At 43.1% G+C, this 20,019-nt stretch overlaps 1 protein-coding gene across 1 annotated transcript in view; it reads right to left on the bottom strand.

Annotated features, from left to right (window-relative positions):
- The window catches only part of ADCY3 (adenylate cyclase 3), a 267,206-nt gene that overhangs the window by 92,458 nt on the left and 154,729 nt on the right, over positions 1-20,019 (bottom strand). Inside the window, exon 5 of the mRNA XM_033937148.1 lies at positions 16,100-16,227. Coding sequence (XP_033793039.1) covers positions 16,100-16,227 — 128 coding nt within the window. The remainder of the gene's footprint in view (positions 1-16,099; positions 16,228-20,019) is intronic.

Below are 20,019 nucleotides of genomic sequence, written 5' to 3' on the forward strand. Positions count from 1 at the left end.
TGTGTTTTTATTGGTTTTATAATCACAATTTCTTTTTTTACCAATACCATTCATTTTTATATTTTAAATGTTTTTACCATTTATATTTTATATGTTTTTACCAATACCATTCATTTTATCTATAATAATAAAATGGTAAGCGCGCATGCGCACTCTAAAGCCATGTTCCCTGATCCGTCGTGATGTGGCCACAAGAGTGCGCATGCGCACTTATAGGTCACCACACAACAGTCTCCTATTTTTCCAGCCCGACCCGCTGAGAGGGAGAGCGGCGCTGGCACCAGGGAGGAGGGGGGGGGAAGCCAGTTCAGCTCGGCCGCTCCATCTCTGCTGTCTCAGCAGCCCCCGAAGCTCCTCAGCAGCCAGCCACGCCCCCCTTGAGAAGGGCTCCCGATGGCGGCGCTGCTGCTGGTGGCGCTGCTCCCGCTGCTCGGAGCTGGACCCCACCTATCGGCAGCGGATCGACCACATGGTGAACGGCAGTGGCTGACAGGAAGAGACAGAGGTGAGATGATGGATTGATAGGAGATAGAGAGAAGGGAGATGTTGGACTGTTGGGGGGATAGACAGAGGGGAGATTCTGCTCTGGTGGGGGGTGGGGAAAGGAAGGGAGGCCTACTGCTGGACAGGGGGAGCAAGAAGAGGTGCTGATGGACAGGGGGTAAAAAGGAAGGGAGGTCTACTGCTGCACAGGGGGAGCAGGAAGAGGTGCTGATGGATGGGGGGAAGAAAGGAAGGGAGGCCTACTGCTGGACAGGGGGAGAAGGAAGAGGTGCTGATGGACAGGGGGGAGGTAAAACAAAGGGAGAAGGGCTGCTGCTGGATAAGGGGAGCAGTGAATGGGTGGTGATGGACACAGGGGAGGTAAAAGGAAGGGAGAATGGACAGGGAGAACACGCAAGGGGTGGTGGTGGACAGCCAAAACAAAGAAAGACAGAAATAAAGAAAGCAGCTAAGGAGACAGAGAGAGAAAAAAATAAAAACAGACACACACACATATATTCTAGCACCCGTTAATGTAACGGGCTATAAAGCTAGTATGTTATATGTTGCTATTCATCGTCTTCTAAATGCCGAAACTGGGATCCTTGTTGGGACCTTTAGTTTTGAATAAAGACTTCATTATTGGTTGAAAAGACATCCACCTTGCCTTTTCTTGTTGTTCTGTTTGTATCTCAAGGTGAGGGGCTCTTCTGCCTGACTACCTGACAGCATCCACTTGGCCATAATCTCTAGTGGAAAAATGGCAGCACATCGTGCTAATGAAGAAATAACACACAGGACCGGATTCTGTAAGCGGCACCTAAATCAGCCGGCGCCTAGAAAAATGGCTCTGGCCGCGTGTCAATCACAGAATCGTGGCTACCAGCGTCTAAACAAAACCTTAGGTGCCGGTAATGTAGGTCAGGTTTTTAAAGGCCTACATTTCTGGTGCCTAATTTTTCAGGAGAATCGTGCCTAGTGGAGCTTAAGGTCATCTCCGCCCCTTAACCACACCTACTTTGATCTTAAGTGCCACTAGCCGCTATGCTGTAGGTACAATTCCAGCACATACTGGAGCCTAACTTTTTTTAATGAGTTATTAATCAGTTTTAGATGGCGCAATCAATTACCGGGCCAATTAAAGCCAATTAATGCAATTAAGTTAGGTGCCTGTAGGCACAATCTAGGCACCTACCAGTTCCTAACTTTTGGAGCTGTTTACAGAATCTGGTTACAATGTCTTCTAATCCCCAGACGCCTTCAGTTTAATTAGTAAAGCTTTTGTGTGAGGCTCTAACATTCTTTTTTAAACAAGCTTTATTTGTGAACATAGGAAACACATCATACAATTACAACTTTGTAATTACAGCTATAATGAACATTATGACAGAAAACAGGAATCATATGAAGTCCCCTTATGGCAAATGAAGCACAGACCAAACTCACGGATCACAGTTCATCATGTTATAGAGACACTAGTCTTATAAATGATAGTGTTGGGTATTGATAAGGATCTGATGATCACCCAAGGCTTTCAGATTTCCAAAGGAAATGTATTCATGCAGCATTATTAGTGGCCAAGGAAGTTAGCCCAGTTTGAAAGCACTAACAAAGAAGGCCTACTTCAGGCTGTTATGGTCTGTAGCAAATATAGACAGGGGCATTTCACAGGGCAGCAAAAGGAAACAATTCATGAGTGGGTGAAGGAAAATCCTGGGGTGTTGGGCAGGGGCGAAGAGGATTATAGGAATGTAATGCAGACAGAGAGGGGACATGATCGAAACCTTCAAGATAATGAAGGGAATAGACTTAGGGCTCATTTTATCAAGGCGCGCTACGGGGGTTAGTGCATCGGACATTTCATCACACACTAACCCCCGCGGCAGCCTAAAATCCTAACGCCTCGTCAATGGAGGCGTTAGGTACTAGTGCGGCAGGCGGTTTAACGCACGGTATTCCACGTGTTAAACCACTACACCACCTTTGTAAAAGGACCCCTTAGTAGATAAGACAGGTTGTTCACCCTCTCCAAGGTAGGGAGAACGAGAGGGCACTCTCTAAAGTTAAAAGGGGATAAATTCCATACAAACGTAAGGAAGTTCTTTTTCACCCAGCGAGTGGTGGGAAACTGGAACGCTCTTCCGGAGGCTGTCATAGGGGAAAACACCATCCAGGGATTCAAGACAAAGTTAGACAAGCTCCTGTGTAACTAGAACGTACACAGGTAGGGCTGGTCTCAGTTAGGACGCTGGTCTTTGACCTGGGGGCCACCGCGGGAGCAGACTGCTGGGTACAATGGACCACTGGTCTGACCCAGCAGCGGCAGTTCTTATGTTCTTATGTTGTAAGAAATAAAATATATATAGCATTGTTGGTTTTCTATTTTCTCATTCTAAAGTCCAGGGATTGTGCATAGGCAAAACAAAAAATTAGCTGACAACTCAGGAAGCTCCAGAGATATGAGAAAAAAAGATTTGGTACATATATCCATGAAGGGTATTTCGATAAAGTAAGTGCTAACAGTTACATCTAATCTAATCTAGTATTTCTGAGTTGCACTATATCTACACAGGTTCAAGGCAGCTTACAATATATTCTTCTCCGTCCGTATTTGCTGTGATAGGGGATTAACAGAACCGCAAATACAGAAAAACCACAAATAAATTTTTCATATGTTATTCGCTGTTTTCTATTAAAAACCATCGTGAATATGGTGAAACCACGAATAACATGGTGGGAGACCTGGCCTGTTTCTGAAGGAGAGGCAAAACATGGTGAAGAAAATGCTGGGAATCAGCGCTTTTCTCTGTAAACGCTTGGAATCAGCGATTTCTCTATGCAAGCTGATGTAATTTGGGGGAGGAGCCAGCAAGCTAAAAATTTCAAATAATCGAAACCACGGTTGCTGAAACCGCAAATACGGAGGGAGAAGTGTAAGTAATTACAGAATGTTTATGTTAAATTATAGTTGTCTGAGGAGGGGAGAATTATGAAGGGAGAATAGAGGTTCTATGTACTGGTATAACACTTAAGTATGGGATTTAGTGTCATTAAGTATTTTGAGTTAGTTGTCTACGGTGTGTATACTTTCAAAGAAGAGAGTTTCAATTTTTTTCCAGAATCTGTAGTAGAATGTTTCCATCCTGTCATCAGTTGGGAGGTTGTTCCAGGTCTCGGTACCAATATAAGTGAAAAGCGAGTCAAATGTGCATTTGTATTTAACCCCATTGTGAGATTGAAGGAGTAGCTGAAGCGATTCTTGTTTTCTGGTTAATACTGACCAGGATTTGATGACTAAGACTATGAGTGGTTATGCATGATAGTTTGAAGGTGATGTGAGTTTTGATGGGTAGCCAATGTAAATTCTTATACTTAAGTGAAACGGAGTCAAATCTTTTTTAGTTTGAATCTTTTTTGGGTTTGAATATTTGATCGCCGTGTTTTGAATTATCAGTAGTTTGTTCAGGAGAGTAGAATTTACCCTCGGGGTAGTGATCAATGGAGATCGCTCTGAGGAAAGGGATGTAACCAGTGGTGTGCCTCAAGGTTCTGTTCTTGGGCCTGTTCTTTTTAACATTTTTATAAACGATATTGCTGAAGAGTTGTCAGGTAAGATTTGCCTCTTTGCGGATGATACCAAAATCTGCAATAGAGTAGACATGAAGAAAGACTTGGCGAAGCTTGAAGAATGGTCTGAAATTTGGCAGCTAAAATTTAATGCTAAGAAATGCACTGTCATGCATTTGGGTGCAAAAACCCGAGGGAATGGTACAGTTTAGTGGGGTGAAAAACTTATGTGCACAACAGAAGAACGGGACTTGGGTGTGATTGTATGTGATGATCTTAAGGTGGCTAAAAAGGTTGAAAAGGTGACAGCAAAAGCTAGAAGGATGCTAGGGTACATAGGAAGAGGTATGGCCAGTAGGAAAAAGTAGGTATTGGTGCCCCTGTATAAGACTTTGATGAGACCTCATTTAGAATACTGTGTACAATTCTGGAGGCTGCACCTAAAGACTACTAAAATGGTGTGTGATCTTTGTCATGAAATGTATGGGGACAGACTTAAAGATCTCAATCTGGAGGACAGACGGGAGAGGGGTGATATGACAGAGATGTTTAAATACCTACGTAATATAAATGCTTATGAGTCGACTCTCTTTCATTTGAAAGGAAACTCTGCAATGAACATTGGAACATTGGTCAGAGATTTGGCAACTAAGTTTCAATGTCAAAAAATGCAAGGTCATGCACCTTGGCGGGAAAAATCCATGCAGGACCTAGGTGAGATCCTAGCAAGGACAGTGGTAGAACGCGACTTGGGGGTGATCATTAGCGAAGACATGAAGTCTGCCGATCAAGTGGAGAAAGCTTCATCCAGGGCCAGACAAATCATGGGCTGTATCAGTAGAAGTTTCGTCAGCCGTAAGCCCGAGGTGATAATGCCGCTGTACAGATCCATGGTAAGACCCCATCTAGAATACTGTGTATTCTGGAGACCACATTACCAAAAGGATGTGCTGAGAGTTGAGTCGGTTCAGCGTATGGCCACCAGGATGGTCGCAGGACTCAAGGACCTTCTGTATGAGGAACGGCTGGTCAAGTTACAGCTATACTCACTTGAGGAACGCAGAGAGAGAGGAGACATGATTGAGACGTTCAAATATGTCACGGGCTGTATCAAAGCAGAAGAAGATCTCTTTTTTCTTAAAGGACCCACGGTAACCAGAGGGCATCCGCTGAAAATCAGGGGATGGAAATTCCATGGCGACACTAGAAAATATTTCTTCACCAAAAGGGTGGTTGATCGCTGGAATAATCTTCCACAACAGGTAATTGAGGCCAGCAGCGTGCCAGACTTTAAGAAAAGATGGGATTGGCATGTGGATCACTTCATGGGCGTAGTTAGAGGGTGGGTCATTGGTGTGGGCAGACTAGATGGGCCGTGGCCCTTTTCTGCCGTCATTTTCTGTGTTTCTATGAAGTTAAGAGGTGATAGGCTCCGGAGTAATCTAAGGAAATACATTTTTACAGAAAGGGTGGTAGATGCATAGAACAGTCTCCCAGAAGAGGTGATGGAGACAAAGACTGTGTCTGAATTCAAGAGGGTCTGGGATAGGTATGTGGGATCTCTCAGAGAGAGAAAAGATAATGGTTACTGCGGATAAGTAGACTAACTGGACCATTTGGCCTTTATCTGCCAGCATGTTTCTATGCTAATATATCTAAAAAATGTCTTGTCTCCCCGTTTTACCATGTCAGCTATTTTTTCTTCCATTTGCATCTTTGCTTTCCTGACTACACGACCAGCTTATGCATAGCGCAGGTTGTTTAAATTTCACCACCATCATTGAAACCAACACTCTTTTCTTCCAAATTTGCTTTTCTGAAGATTTGCTTTTCTGAAAATAGCTTCTGAAGATGGCTGTAAAGGTTGATCAGGTAAGGTGACAAGGTGTATCCTTACCTGACACCACATTTTATTGGAAACCAATCAGTGTTGCCATATTCTGTTCTCACTCCATTTTCTTGATTTTTGTAGAGGCTCTTTATCAGCTGAATTATGTGTTTGGGTATTCCCATTTGTGCTAGAGTTCTCCAAAGTTTACTTTGATCCACATAGTCAAAAGCTTTGCTGTAGTCAAAACATAGGGGCTTTTGGTATTCTTTGCTCTTCTCCAATATCCATTTAACATTGGCAATAATGTCTCTTGTTCCTCGACCTTTTCTGAAACCAAACTGAACTTCGGGTAGTTTTTGCTCAAAAAATGATTGTAGTCTCCATTGTATTATTTTCAGCAATATTTTGCTGGCATGTGGAATTAATGCAATCATTCTGTAGTTGTTACAATCCTTGGCATCACCTTTCTTCGGTATAGGTTTGAACAGTGATCTTTTCCAATCAGTTGGCCATGTTTTCTCCTTCCAAATCTATTGACATAGTTGAGTGAGGACTATGATAGCGCCTTCTGAGCCTTTAATTAATTCAATTGGAATACTGTTGATATCAGGTGACTTGTTTTTCAATAAAGCTTTAATTGCTGCTCTGTCTTCTGCTTTTGAAATATCTGGTTTTTCTTCAGCATCAGTTTCCAGTTCAATTTCCCCAATGTTATCCTCATTTTGTGGCCTAAATACCAGCGCCTAAGTACATTTTAGGCACCTACATGGAAAACATGCTCAAGATCCACCCTTAAGCATGCTCACTTTCTATTACACAGCTCAGGCTAGGTGCCTACCCGATGTTAGGCGCCTAACTAGCAATTAACTTTAATCTTCAATGATCTGGAAATTGGAACGACGAGTGAGGTGATTAAATTTGCAGATGACACTAAACTGTTCAAAGTCGTTAAAATGTATGCGGATTGTGGAAAAATTGCAGGCGGATCTTAGGAAACTGGAAGACTGGGCGTCCAAGTGGCAGATGAAATTTAATGTGAACAAATGCAAAGTGATGCACTTTGGGAAGAATAACCTGAATCACAGTTACCGGATGCTAGGATCCACTTTGGGGATTAGTGCCCATGAAAAGGATCTGGGTGTCATTGTAGACAATACGATGAAACCTTCTGGCCAATGTGCGGCGGCAGCCAAAAAAGCAAATAGGATGCTGGAAATTATTAAAAAAGGGATGGTTAACAAAACTAAGAATGTCATAATTCTCCTGTATCGCTACATGGTGCGACCTCATTTGGAGTATTGCGTTCAATTTTGGTCTCCTTATCTCAAGAAAGATATAGTGGTGCTAGAAAAGATTCAAAGAAGAGCGACCAAGATGGTAAAGGGGATGGAACTCCTCTCATATGAGGAAAGACTAAAACGGTTAGGACTTTTCAGCTTGGAAAAGAGACGGCTGAGGGGAGATATAATTGAAGTCTACAAAATCCTGAGTGGAGTAGAACGGGTACAAGTGGATCAATTTTTCACTCCGTCAAAAATTACAAAGACTAGGGGACACTCGATGAAGTTACAGGGAAATACTCTTAAAACCAAAAGGAAATTTTTTTTCACTCAGAGAATAGTTAAGCTCTGGAATGCATTGCCAGTGGATGTGGTAAGAGTGGATAATGTAGCTGGCATTAAGAAAGGTTTGGACAAGTTTCTGGAGGAAAAGTCCATGGTCCGTTATTGAGAAAGACATGGGGGAAGCCACTGCTTGCACTGTATTGGTAGCATGGAATATTGCTACTCCTTGGGTTTTGGTCAGGTACTAGGGACCTGGATTGGCCACCGTGAGAACCGGCTACTGGGCTTGATGGACCATTGGTCTGACCAAGTAAGGTTAATTTTATGTTCTTAAATGAAATAAAAGATTATGCCTGTTCAAAATGTATTAAGATGTTTGAAATGTTTTCTTAGTCCTCTTGGGAGTTTGACAGCCTCAATAATGTTGACTATAACATGATTTAAGAAGGTTTTATTTTTATTTTACAATTCTTCTGCTTGAATCTATATACCTGTAATTTGTTATTTATGTAACAAATGGATAATTAATTTAAAAAAAACAAACACTTTAATCTAAGCCAATTATTGAGCCAATTAAGCTTATCAGTGTAAATGAATCTAATCAAATAATTAAGTTAGGTGCCTAAATTGGCTAGGTATGCCAATTTAGGCACCTAACTTTAGGTGTTTTTTTTTTATAAGATCAGGGCCAGAGTGCTGTTTGGTGTCCAGGTTGCTTGGGACTTGAGAAGGAGCCCCTATTTCTTTTCCCTTCCCATGAGCTTTAGATTGCTGGCGTAAGTGTTTGCTCTCCTTTTTTTGGCGCTCTCTTCTTTACTTTTGAATTTTAGTTGTGTAAACCGCCGTGACTTGGAAATATAAACTATGGTATAACAAGCATGTTTTACAAGCAATAAACATTAAACATTTCACAGGGAAAATGACTGGCAACTTTTGAAAATGATTAGAGGTGCTCAACTCATAACAAATTTCCCCTCTATCAGAAAAGGAAAAAAAAAAATAAAAAAAGTAAAAACAAAATAAATCTGATTATGAGTGCCCAGTCTGTATCTAAATGTCAAGAGCAGGGCAGGTAATGTGGTCATATCAAAGTTTAGGGTTCTGCTACTCTCTTTTCCCCTTTGCAGCTTATCAACATCAATCTTTTTCCCACTCTCCATTCAAGCCATTCATAGCACTTTCTCCAACCAGTTCCTCTCATCCCTCAGCCCATCTACACCACACTCTATTCCCCTAATTTTTTTTCATTTCCCCTAATTTCTTCCTCCTCCTTGCTCCTCCTGGTCCTTCTCCCTCCCTACTCCTCCTGCATTGGTATAATTTGATGTTTTATATTTGGGGGCAGGGAGTTTAATAGTTCTCTTCCTGTTCCGCATCAGATTCTTTGCCACATGCTCACCCTGAGCTCCGGAAGTCCAGTTTGAAACCTCATAGATTACATGCTGAGTGGGAGAACATGTTTTAGCAGCCCATGGCACAGGAGTAGGTACTCATACTATGCCACTGTGTTCTGAGCTGCCTGCAGGATATTGCTCCGGTGGCTAAGGAACAACATCCAATTTCAAGGAGCTCAAATGAGACCTGGGAAGTGGTGGCAGAGTTTTATCAAGAGCAAAGAATGGAGCAAGGATTCAGCAATTAAGCAAGAAGCCATCCAGGAAGCCAAACCAGGAAACACACAGTTAGTGAGGCAGCATGTTCCTTCTCCCCCACCCCCAGTACCGCCAATGGTCTCCTGCCACTTTTCCTGCTGCAGCTGCTGTCCTACTTCTTTAGGCTCACATAGCCCAGTGCCCCCACCATTTCTACTATCATGTAATGTAATGGGGGAATTATTTTAAATTATTCTGAGGAATGGGAACAGTGATACTTTCCATTCTCCCTTGGTTCAATCTCTGACCACAGCTCCTCTCAAAATCAGAGCTGCCAAGAGAAAGTAAGTTTTAAAAGGGAAATTTTCAGTTTATGGTATTCCATCTTTACCCCCAGTGACTGCAAGGTTGGAAGAAAAGAGCAAATACCAGTAGCTACCCAAAACGTACCCAGCCCAATTAATAATACATCTCATACTCAGTGACACTTGGGCTCGCTCAGTTGTAAAGGCGCAGCTGATTGATTTGAACCACCAACACAAAATTTTTAAATGATCTTGCAGTTGCTTTTTCTTACGTTTTCTTTTTCTTCTTAGTCTCACCCCTCCTATCTCTTCCATCTCTTTCTTCACCTCTTAGTGCTTCTTCCCCACAACCTGATCTCTCCGCTCAGAACCCCCGCGTACCTCTTAAAGAATTTTCTACTTGGTGCTTGCGCTAGCCTCGGCTCCCTTCTGATGTCATGTCCTGGTCCCGTGACTAGGAAGTGACATCAGAGGGAAGCAGAGGGTGGAGTGAGCAGCAAGTGACAGATGCTGCTCACACCACCACCCATTTAAAGAGGTACTCGGAGGGCAGAGAGGAGAAAAGAGCAGTCAGAGCAGTCTGTCCCCTCCTTACAGGTGTGCCACAACAGTTCTCTTGGCATTGCTGAAGGATACTGTTTGGCATTTAAATTCTAGGAAAGGCACTTTGCTTTTTCAGTCAGGTCTAAGCTCCACATCTGATGCTGTGCACCATGCTCTTTGACTAGACCGTTTTTATGAAACTGGACTGAAAGATGTGGCGTATAATTGGTTTTCACATCACACCTATCAGGTTATGATAGGATACTTCTACTTCTGACTCACTGTTTTGAACAGAGCTAATATAAATTATATCTGCTGGTATCAACTCATTTATATATAATTCCACTGCTGTTATTTTTAGTTAGTTGCGGCTGTTGGCATGCAGGCCTACTGAAAGTCTAGTTGAATGAATGGCTGATGTGGTTAAATACCACATTATTTCCCGATGGTAGCTCCCTAATGGGTTTAATTGTTTGTGAGTTTATGTCAACAGCTATCAAGTTCAATTAACAACTCTGCAATCACTGGGGATTTTCTTTTTTTTTTTTTTTTCTTTTTCAAAACTGATACAGAAATCAACAGTCAAAACAGCAAACAGACATTATATATAAGTACTCTCATCAATTGCCCCCACTTTTCATATTGTGCTCAGAAACAAAGCAGTGGCTTTCTTATACCACCGGGTACATTAATGGTTTGGTCAAGTTGCTGTGTTTAAAAGACAATTTTTTGCATCACATTGTTGGAATAACAGAATAATAAAAGACTTATTGAGGCCGAGGGGAGGGATTACATTTCATATTTACTGCATTAATGTAAAAGCCCAAAGGACTCATAATTGAAAAACATAAACGTCCAAAAATTGTCCTAAATCGGCATATGGACGTCTTAATTGCCGGGATGTCCAAGTGCCGATAATCAAAACGGCCTTTCTGGATGTCTAGTGAGGCATCCCAGCCTCTCTGCATCCAGAACTTGAGATGGACATGTTGGAAACATGTTGTGGGCGGGCTTTGGGCGTACTTAAGGGCATGTTAGATTTGGACATTTTGTAGCGATAATCAAATGTTTTGCAAGAAGTCCTAGATGGAACTTAGACTTTGGAGCTAGACCTGTTTTAGACGTGGCTAAGTGCCACAAAGGTGCCCAAATCGACCAGATGACCACTACATGCATCAAGTTAAGACATCCCCCATACTCCCCCAGTGCTCATTAATCCCCTCCCACCCCCAAAAAATCAGAATGAAAGAGTACATACCTAGAGGCGTTACGAGGGTGCATGGCACCTGGGGTGGTGGTGCTCTCCCCCGCCCCCTCCCCCACTACCAGCATGCGTGCCTCCCTTCCCTGTACTTCTTTCATTTTTCCAGCGCAAGCAGCATTAAGAACTTGCTGCCCGCGTCGTGCCAGCTCTCCCTCTGACATCACTTCCTAGGCGCGGGACCTGGAAGTGACGTCAGAGAGAGTCAACACCACCGTGGGCAGCAAATTTGTGATACTACTTGCGCCGGGAAAATTAAAGAAGTACGAGTGAAAGGAAGGGAAGAGACGCATGCACGCAGCAAGGGGGGGGGTTGGGAAGGAGCGGGGGGGGTAGAAAGGAGGATGAGTGTTCGTGCCCCCACCAAGGCGGCGTCCGGAGCAGACTGACCCTCTGCCTCCTCCCTTACTACACTACTGTACATACCTGTCTCTAAAACAGCAGTATCTGGTATGGGCAAGCCTAGAGCATCACACAGGTGTCTTAAGTAACCTGGTGGATAGGCCAGTGAACCACAGAGAGGAGAACACAGGCCTATAAGTCACTTTTCCCATTACATTTATGGTGGAAAGTGTGAGCCCACCAAAACCCACCCAAAACTTACTGTACTGCAGCCATAAGGGCTATTGGGGTGGTAGACAGGTGGGTATAGTAGGTTTAGGGCAGTGGTCTCAAACTCGCGGCCTGGGGACCACATGCGGCCCACAAGGTACTATTTTGAGGCCCTCGATATGTTTATCTTAATCACAAAAGTAAAATAAAACAGTTTCTTGATCATATGTCTTTTTAGCTATAAATTGCAATATTATTATTAAGACTTAGCCAAAAGGAAAGATTTATAAACTATAAAGAGTTTTACCTCATGCAAAATTGTAATTTCTTTAATAAGACATTACCATATTTTTTGCTCCATAAGACACACTATTTCCCCCCCAAAAAGTGGGTGGAAATAAGGGTGCATCTTATGAAGTGAATATACCAACCCCTACCCCCCAGCGGTATCTGTAAATTTTGGAGGTCGGTGGACGGCTGTCTGCTGCTCGTCGGGGCCCATGGTGCACATGCACGCTAATACCTGTACCAGTGACATTCCCTAACTGTGCCGGTCGCTGGTGCTTCGCAGGGCGGTTGCCTGCTGATTACCGGCATGTTGGGGCTAGTGGCACACAAGAGCACTGCTTTGTGGGCGCGCACCACTTCTGAATGGCTGCCTCAGTTCTTGTGAGGTGAGAACTGAGGCAGCCATTCAGAAGTGGCGAGCGGCAACACAGCAGCGCACTTGTGCGCCGCTGGACCTGACGTGCCAGTAATCAGCAGGCAGCCACCCTACAAAGCACCAGTGACCGGTACAGTTAGGGAGTGTCACGGGCCCAGGCATTAGTGCGCTTGTGCACCACGAGCCCTGACGAGCAGCAAGTAGCCGTCCACCGACCTCCAAAATTTAAAGGTATTGCTGGGGAGCTGGAATGGAAATTAAAGGTGCTGGGAGACTGGGATGGAATTTAAAGGTGCTTGGGGGTCTGTAAAAGTGATGATTGATTTGGTGGGGCCGGGACGGAATTTAACAGTTCTGGGGGATTTGTAAAAGTGATGATTGATTGGGGAGAGCTGCAATTGTACCTTGGATCCATTCCCCGCCTACCTTTACGAGAACACTCCCCCTCAGGCCATCTCATCTCTTACCAATCTCATAAACTCCGCCCTCCATTCGGGTCTATTCTCCCCAGAAATGGGCCATATTTCCTTAACCCCACTACTGAAAAAATCTGATCTAGACCCCTCTACATCTTCCAGCTACCGTCCAATAGCAAACATTCCTCTCCTTACCAAGATGCTAGAATCCATCATATCCACTCAACTATCTTCCTACCTTGAAAAATTCACCATTCTGCTACCCTACCAATGCGGCTTCCGTCTCAACTTCAGCACCGAATCCCTTCTGACCTCCTTAATCTCAAAAGTTCAACATCTCCATTCTCGCAACAAGTTCGCTGTCCTTCTTCAATTCGACCTCTCTGCAGCTTTTGATGTCGTCCATCATGATATCCTACTTTACCAACTCACCGAGATAGGCATTAACTCCACAGTCCTTGACTGGTTCTCGAAGTTCTTACGCTCCCACTCCTACACAGTCAACATGAAGGGCACTTCTTCCTCCCCCTGGAACCCGATCTGTGAAGTCCCACAAGGCTCACCTCTCTCCCCTATCCTTTTCAACATTTATATGTCCTCCCTTAAACTCCTCCATCTCTCCCCCCTTGAGACACTTTACACTTACGCAGATGATATCTTTGTCCTCCTTGAGACCGACCGGAACCTCACCAACCTCTCTGCGAACATATCCTCATGTATATCGAACCTTCAATCCTGGGCCCACACTGTGCAGATAAAACTGAACGAATCCAAAACAAAACTTCTCTGTCTCGGCCCAAAATTGGACCAACTGCCCACCTCCATCCCTCTGTCCTCTGGCCCCACCCTGCATCTTGAATACTCAAGTAAAATTCTGGGAGTCATCATTGACTCTACACTTTCCTTCAATGATCACCTCAACTGCCTAATAAAAAAATGTTTCTTCAGCCTTCACATGCTGAGGAAAGTGAGAACCTGTTTCCATCAAAAACACTTTGTCGTCCTTGTCCAAGCCACCATCCTTTCCTGACTGGACTAGTGCAACTCTATCTACCTAAGCCTAGCAAAGAAAAACCTTCAAAGACTCCAGAGGATTCAGAATGCCGCTGCTAAGCTTATCTTCACAAAAAGCTAATTCGACCACGTCTCACCGCTTTTGTCCAAGCTCCACTGGCTTCCGATAATCTCCAGAGTCCACTTCAAATGTGCCTGCCTTACTTTCAAGATCCTACACGGCATCCTCCCCCCCTTTATTCCTCTTTCTTGGAATTCCTCTAACCCCAATTCCATCAGATCCACCCAAAAACTGAAACTCTCCTTTCCCTCTCTAAAAGGCGTCTCCCTTGTAGGAAAACTAGGTTCCTCCCTTCCTTTTAGAATCACTGAGCTCTGGAACAACCTTACCTCCCCTCTTAGGAATCTGAGCTCCCTCCAACTCTTCCGTAAACATCTGAAAACCTGGTTATTCTCAAAAATGTAACTCTTCCTCCCTCTCTGATTATTCTAGTCCTCTAAATTTCTTCTTCATCCTTCCCTCCTCTGGAGTTCATTTCTACCCTAACTTCTGTTAACCGTGTTGAGCTTTGCGAATGTAGAGATGATGCGGTATACAAACCTAAGGTTTAGTTTAGTTTAGTCAGAATTTAAAGGTGCTGGGGGGCTGGGACAGAATTTAATGATGCTGGGGGGTTTGTAAAAGTGATGATTGATTGGGGGGCTGGGATAGAATTTAACGGTGCTGGGGGGAATTTAAAAGTGATGATTGATGGGGGGGGGGCTGGGACAGAATTTAAAGGTGTCGAGAGGCTGGGACGGAATTTAAAGGTGTCGTGTATATCTATATATATAAAATTGGATGTATGTATGTATGTGCCGCGATCACGCAAAAACGGCTTGACCGATTTGAACGAAACTTGGTATGCAGATCCCTCACTACCCGGGATGATATGTTCTGGGGGTCTCGCGGCCCACCTGCACACGTGGGCGGAGCTACAAACAGATAATCGGATTTCACCCATTCATGTCAATGGAAAAAATGTAAAGAGCTGCCAACGCAAAAACGGCTTGCCCGATTTGAACGAAACTTGGTATGCCGATCCCTCACTACCTGGGGTGATATGTTCTGGGGGTCTCACGGCCCACCTGCACATGTGGGCGGAGCTACAAACATAAAATCAGATTTCACCCATTCATGTCAATGGAAACAATGTAAAACAGCTGCCAACGCAAAAACGGCTTGCCCGATTTGAACGCAACTTGGTATGCAGATCCCTCACTACCTGGGGTGATATGTTCTGGGGGTATCGCGGCCAACCTGCACACCTGGGCGGAGCTACAATCAGAAAATCAGATTTCACCCATTCATGTCAATGGAAAAAATGTAAAAACTGCCTCCGCATAACCGGCTTGCCCGATTTGAACGAAACTTGGTATGCAGATCCCTCACTACCTGGGGTGATATGCTCTGGGGGTCTCACGGCCCACCTGCACATGTGGGCGGAGCTACAAACATAAAATCAGATTTCACCCATTCATGTCAATGGAAAAATGTAAAACAGCTGCCAACGCAAAAACGGCTTGCCCGATTTGAACGAAACTTGGTATGCAGATCCCTCACTACCTGGGGTGATATGTTCTGGGGGTCTCGCGGCCCACCTGCACACGTGGGCGGAGCTACAAACAGAAAATCAGATTTCACCCATTCATGTCAATGGAAAAAATGTAAACAGCTGCCATTCTCACTGTAATTCAAAAACGGCTTGACCGATTTGAACGAAACTTGGTATGCAGATCCCTCACTACCTGGGGTGATATGTTCTGGGGGTCTCGCAACCCACCTGCACACGTGGGCGGAGCAACAAACAGAAAATCAGATTTCACCCATTCATGTCAATGGAAAATATGTAAAAAGCTGCCATTCTCACAGTAATTCAAAAACGGCTTGACCGATTTGAACGAAACTTGGTATGCAGATCCCTCATTACCTGGGGTGATATGTTCTGGGGGTCTCGAGGCCCACAACTCTATGTTGCTTGCTCAAGGGTGGGTTCACCCAAGAATTTATATGTTCTTGCTCCAGGATGTGAAACTAAAATTGTTGTTTATAATCACGTTTTGCGTTAGTTGTATTGTATTCATTTTGTCAAATATTTCACATTATAATTTGAATATTGTACTTTTTATTAAGCTGTAAAAAAATAATTTCATTCACCACTATAAAGTATCTTTATTTGAATCCATTTACAGTGTTATTGCTATAATTAAATACCCTCGCAACGCCGGGGCATCAGCTAGTGTATTAATAAACTTGCTGTACTTACGAGATGGCTTCCACCATGGCCAGCCCCATAAAGATGGAACAGACAGCATGATCCTCACGGTAGTCAGGGAGCCCACAGATGCAATAGTAGCAGTCCCCTAGGATCTTGATACGCAACTGGTGGTATTTCTGCAAGTAAAATTTAGAATCATTCAAACACAGCCTTTCCTTTGATTCCGCTTTCCAAGCACGGCTCCTCTTTAATCCAGTTCTATCAGGCAGCCAGTCATTACTATGCACCAGCAATTTTCTTAGTTTTCTGAAAACTTCCTTTCACGGAGAAGTAGATTTCTCTAACTGAGGACCTATATAGACCAGCAGTTTTTTCTTAGGAAAAAAAGGGCAAAAGTGCTACCTACACATTAAGCAGGAGACTGGGCAACATTCAACCCTCTGTCTTCATCTTGGCAGTACATATCAATTTTTGCAGTCAAAGTGCTCTATGGATAGTCTGGTTAATGTGATCAACACACTGTGCTTTAATGCATCAGCATATGTAGTTTGATCTCCAGAGCTGCCAAATTATCCAGTTTCAGGAGGGAGATGTTTTGGCCAGTTCTGGTATTAAACATACATCCCAAGGCAGTGTGGTATTTGTATCAACTGATCCTGCCCCTTGTAATCTGTACTGCATGTCCCATAATGCACCATGATAGCCTGGTCAGGAATCTAAAGCTTATTTTCTCAGTAACAAGATACGAGAAGACAAATCCTCTATATCTTAAATTGCATTGGTTTCCAGTGGAGGAAAGAGGTGTTTTTAAATTACATTAAAACCTTGGATTGCAAGTGTTTTGCAAGGCAAGCAAAACATTTTATTAAATTTTAACTTGATATACAAGCAATGTCTTGCAATACAAATACATACAGTATACACGCATTACAACTGAGCCAATGGTTCTTCTCTCTCTGACACTGCAAGAGTGTAGTGACTGTTCTAAACGAGCAAAGTCTTGCAATATGAGTACGTATAGTATTTTGTATTAAAATTTTTGGGTTGTGGAACAAATCGTCTGAGTTTCCATTATTTTCTATAGGGAAATTCGCTTTGATATACGAGTGCTTTGGATTACAGGCATGCTTCTGGAACGAATTATGCTCGCAAACCAAGGTTTTACTGTATATACATTGGTCTTTCTGATTATTCATGGAGAAATGCCTGAGTATATGGTTAATTTGATTGCAATTTCCTACTATAATAAACAAAGATTGGTGGACAATTAAGATTAAGATTTCCAAGTCCTGGAGGAGTTAGATGTAAAACATATTCTGTGACCTTTCCATATTTGGCAGCAAAATGGTAAGATGCTTTAAAAAATGCAGTTGAGATCTATCTCTTCTTATAAGATTTTCATAAAGCCCTTAAAACTTATTTATTTGAAAGATATATTATAAATGTGTAGTTTTTATGATTTTTATGTTAGAAGCTGTTCTTGTAATTTCTGGTTATAACCAGAATCTTTAATTGCTGCAAATCGCTTAGAACTCTAGTTGAGGTATATTGGTGATTCATAAGAATGTCTCTCCTGGAACTGGGTAATTTAGGAGGTCTGGACTTCTCCTTAAAGGGGTGGGGATAGCCCCAGAGGCACTATATATATATTTTTTTTATGTTCAATTGTTGGGTATAAGGGAGGGGGATATTTGATGTGAGTTAGAATTCGATGGTATATTAAGTGATGTTAAAGTATAAAATGATTTTATCTTATGTTACACTTGCTGAAAGTTTTAAAAATAAATAAAGATTAAAAAAAAAAAAGTTCAATATGTTTTATTATTATTATTTAAAAAGCAGATAAAATACAAAGTCTGTACTACAATTTAAGAACAAAAATGAGCGATCAGTTCAGATGAAACATTTGTAACATACAGAATAGAACAGAACAGAGCAAACGACAGCTTTGAAATGTTAGCACCCATCATAAATGCTAGTTTAGAAAATGTTAGCCTAGAATATCAACAAATTAAATCAAATCAACAGTCAAGAAGTACTATATTAAAGAAAAAAGCACTGGCAGTTTAGAAAAAGGGGAGAATGCTAGTATCTCACCAGTGCAAAAACAGTTAAAGGATCCTGGTGGGGAGAGGGAGACAAATCATCAAGGTCTAAGATGAAGTGAGAACAAATGCAACACTTTCTCAAAAACCACTGTATGATAAAACACCCTTATTTGTGATTCCCAAACATTAAGTATTTGCATACCAACAGTACTGTAAAATAATAAAGAAAAGGGTTAAATCTGGACTGTTACAGTCCCAAAGAATCAGTAGGTCAAGTCCTTAGACAAGAAATAAGTCCTCTGCTACTCTTCCTCTCTCTTTCCATGCAGGTCCTGAACTGAGCTCTTGAAACTTCGGTGTCAGGTCAAAAGCGCACCGGGACAAAGGCGCGCGCAGACAATTGAGCGCAGTGCGGAGGCACGCGCCGCAGAAAATTACTGTTTTTACGGCTCCGACGGGGGTGTGGGGGGGAACCCCCCCACTTTACTTAATAGAGATCTCACCGCTTTGTGGGGGTGTTGTGGGGGTTGTGGGGGGTTGTAACCCCCACATTTTACTGAAAACTTCACTTTTTCCCTGTTTTTAGGGAAAAAGTTAAGTTTACAGTAAAATGTGGAGGGTTACAACCCCCCAAAACGCCGGCGCGATCTCTATTACGTAAACTGGGGGGGGCTCCCCAACAAAACCCCCCCCCGTCGGAGCCTCTAAAAACTGTAATTTTCTTCGGCGTGCGCCTCCATCTTGCGCTCAGTTGTCGGCGCGCGCCTTTGTCTTTCGCCGAGTTGTCTATGAACCGAAACTTCTCCTTTATATTTCTCAAAAAGCACATGAAAGTGACAGAACAATCTCTCTTAAATCACACACAAATAATTCTGCCTCAACATAACTTAAGGTTGAATGTTAAAATAAAAAACAACTGTTACTGATGCATTAAGTTCAGGGAATTCACTGACACCCAGAAATGTTTTCCCTTTTAAGGTGATGATATTTGGACCACAACTTAAGACTGAGGGCCTGATTTTGGAAACAACCCCTGCCACAGTAGGCGCCTCCCCCGTGTCAATCACCGGTAGGTGCTGCATCCAGAATGGCGCCTATTTTTAGTACAGGCGACATACATGCAGGCCAGCATTTTACAGGCCTACATTTAAGGAGTCTGACTTGCACCTACAGAAGCACCTAGGCATGCCTATAGATGCCTAAGGCCGCTTCTGGCATAAGCCAGGCTTACGCTGGCCTTAGGCATCTATAGGCATGCCTAAACGCCTAAGTACGCAAGCGAATGATGCCTACATTGTAGGCGTTGTTCGCTGCATTGATTTTTTTTTTTTTTTAAGTGCATCCCAATTGGTCCATTAGATGGTGGTAGAATGTCTACCGCCACCTTAAATCGGGACGCCATTTTTAGAATCAGGCCCTGAGTGTGCAATTTTGATTTATTTTCCTAAGTAGCATTTTGTGGCCAGATGGGTCTTTTCCTCCACTTTAGTGTTATTGTGGAATTAGGGGATAATTCATCAAGGGGCACTAACTGATATAGTGTGTGCTGCGTTAGAGCACACTAAACGCTAAGACACTCATTATATTCCAATGGGCATCTTAGCATTTAGCATATATCTAACACAGGGCTGCCCAATTCCGGTCCTCGAGATCTACTGGCAGGCCAGATTTTCAGGATATCTACAATGAACATGCATGAGAGAGATCTGCATATAAAGAAGGCAGTGGAGGCAAATCTATCATATGCATATTCATTGTGGATATCCTGAAAACCTGACCTGCCAGTTGATCTCAAGGACCAGAATTGGGCAGCCCTGATCTAACACATCTATGAGAGCTATGGGACAAATGATTAGGCTGCCTTGACCCCCATAGTTGGAAACAACAGTCAGTAGTGCTGGAGCACTGAGATCCATGTTA

Source organism: Geotrypetes seraphini, chromosome 3 (assembly GCF_902459505.1).
Source record: "Geotrypetes seraphini chromosome 3, aGeoSer1.1, whole genome shotgun sequence".
In the NCBI taxonomy this organism is placed as follows: domain Eukaryota; kingdom Metazoa; phylum Chordata; class Amphibia; order Gymnophiona; family Dermophiidae; genus Geotrypetes; species Geotrypetes seraphini.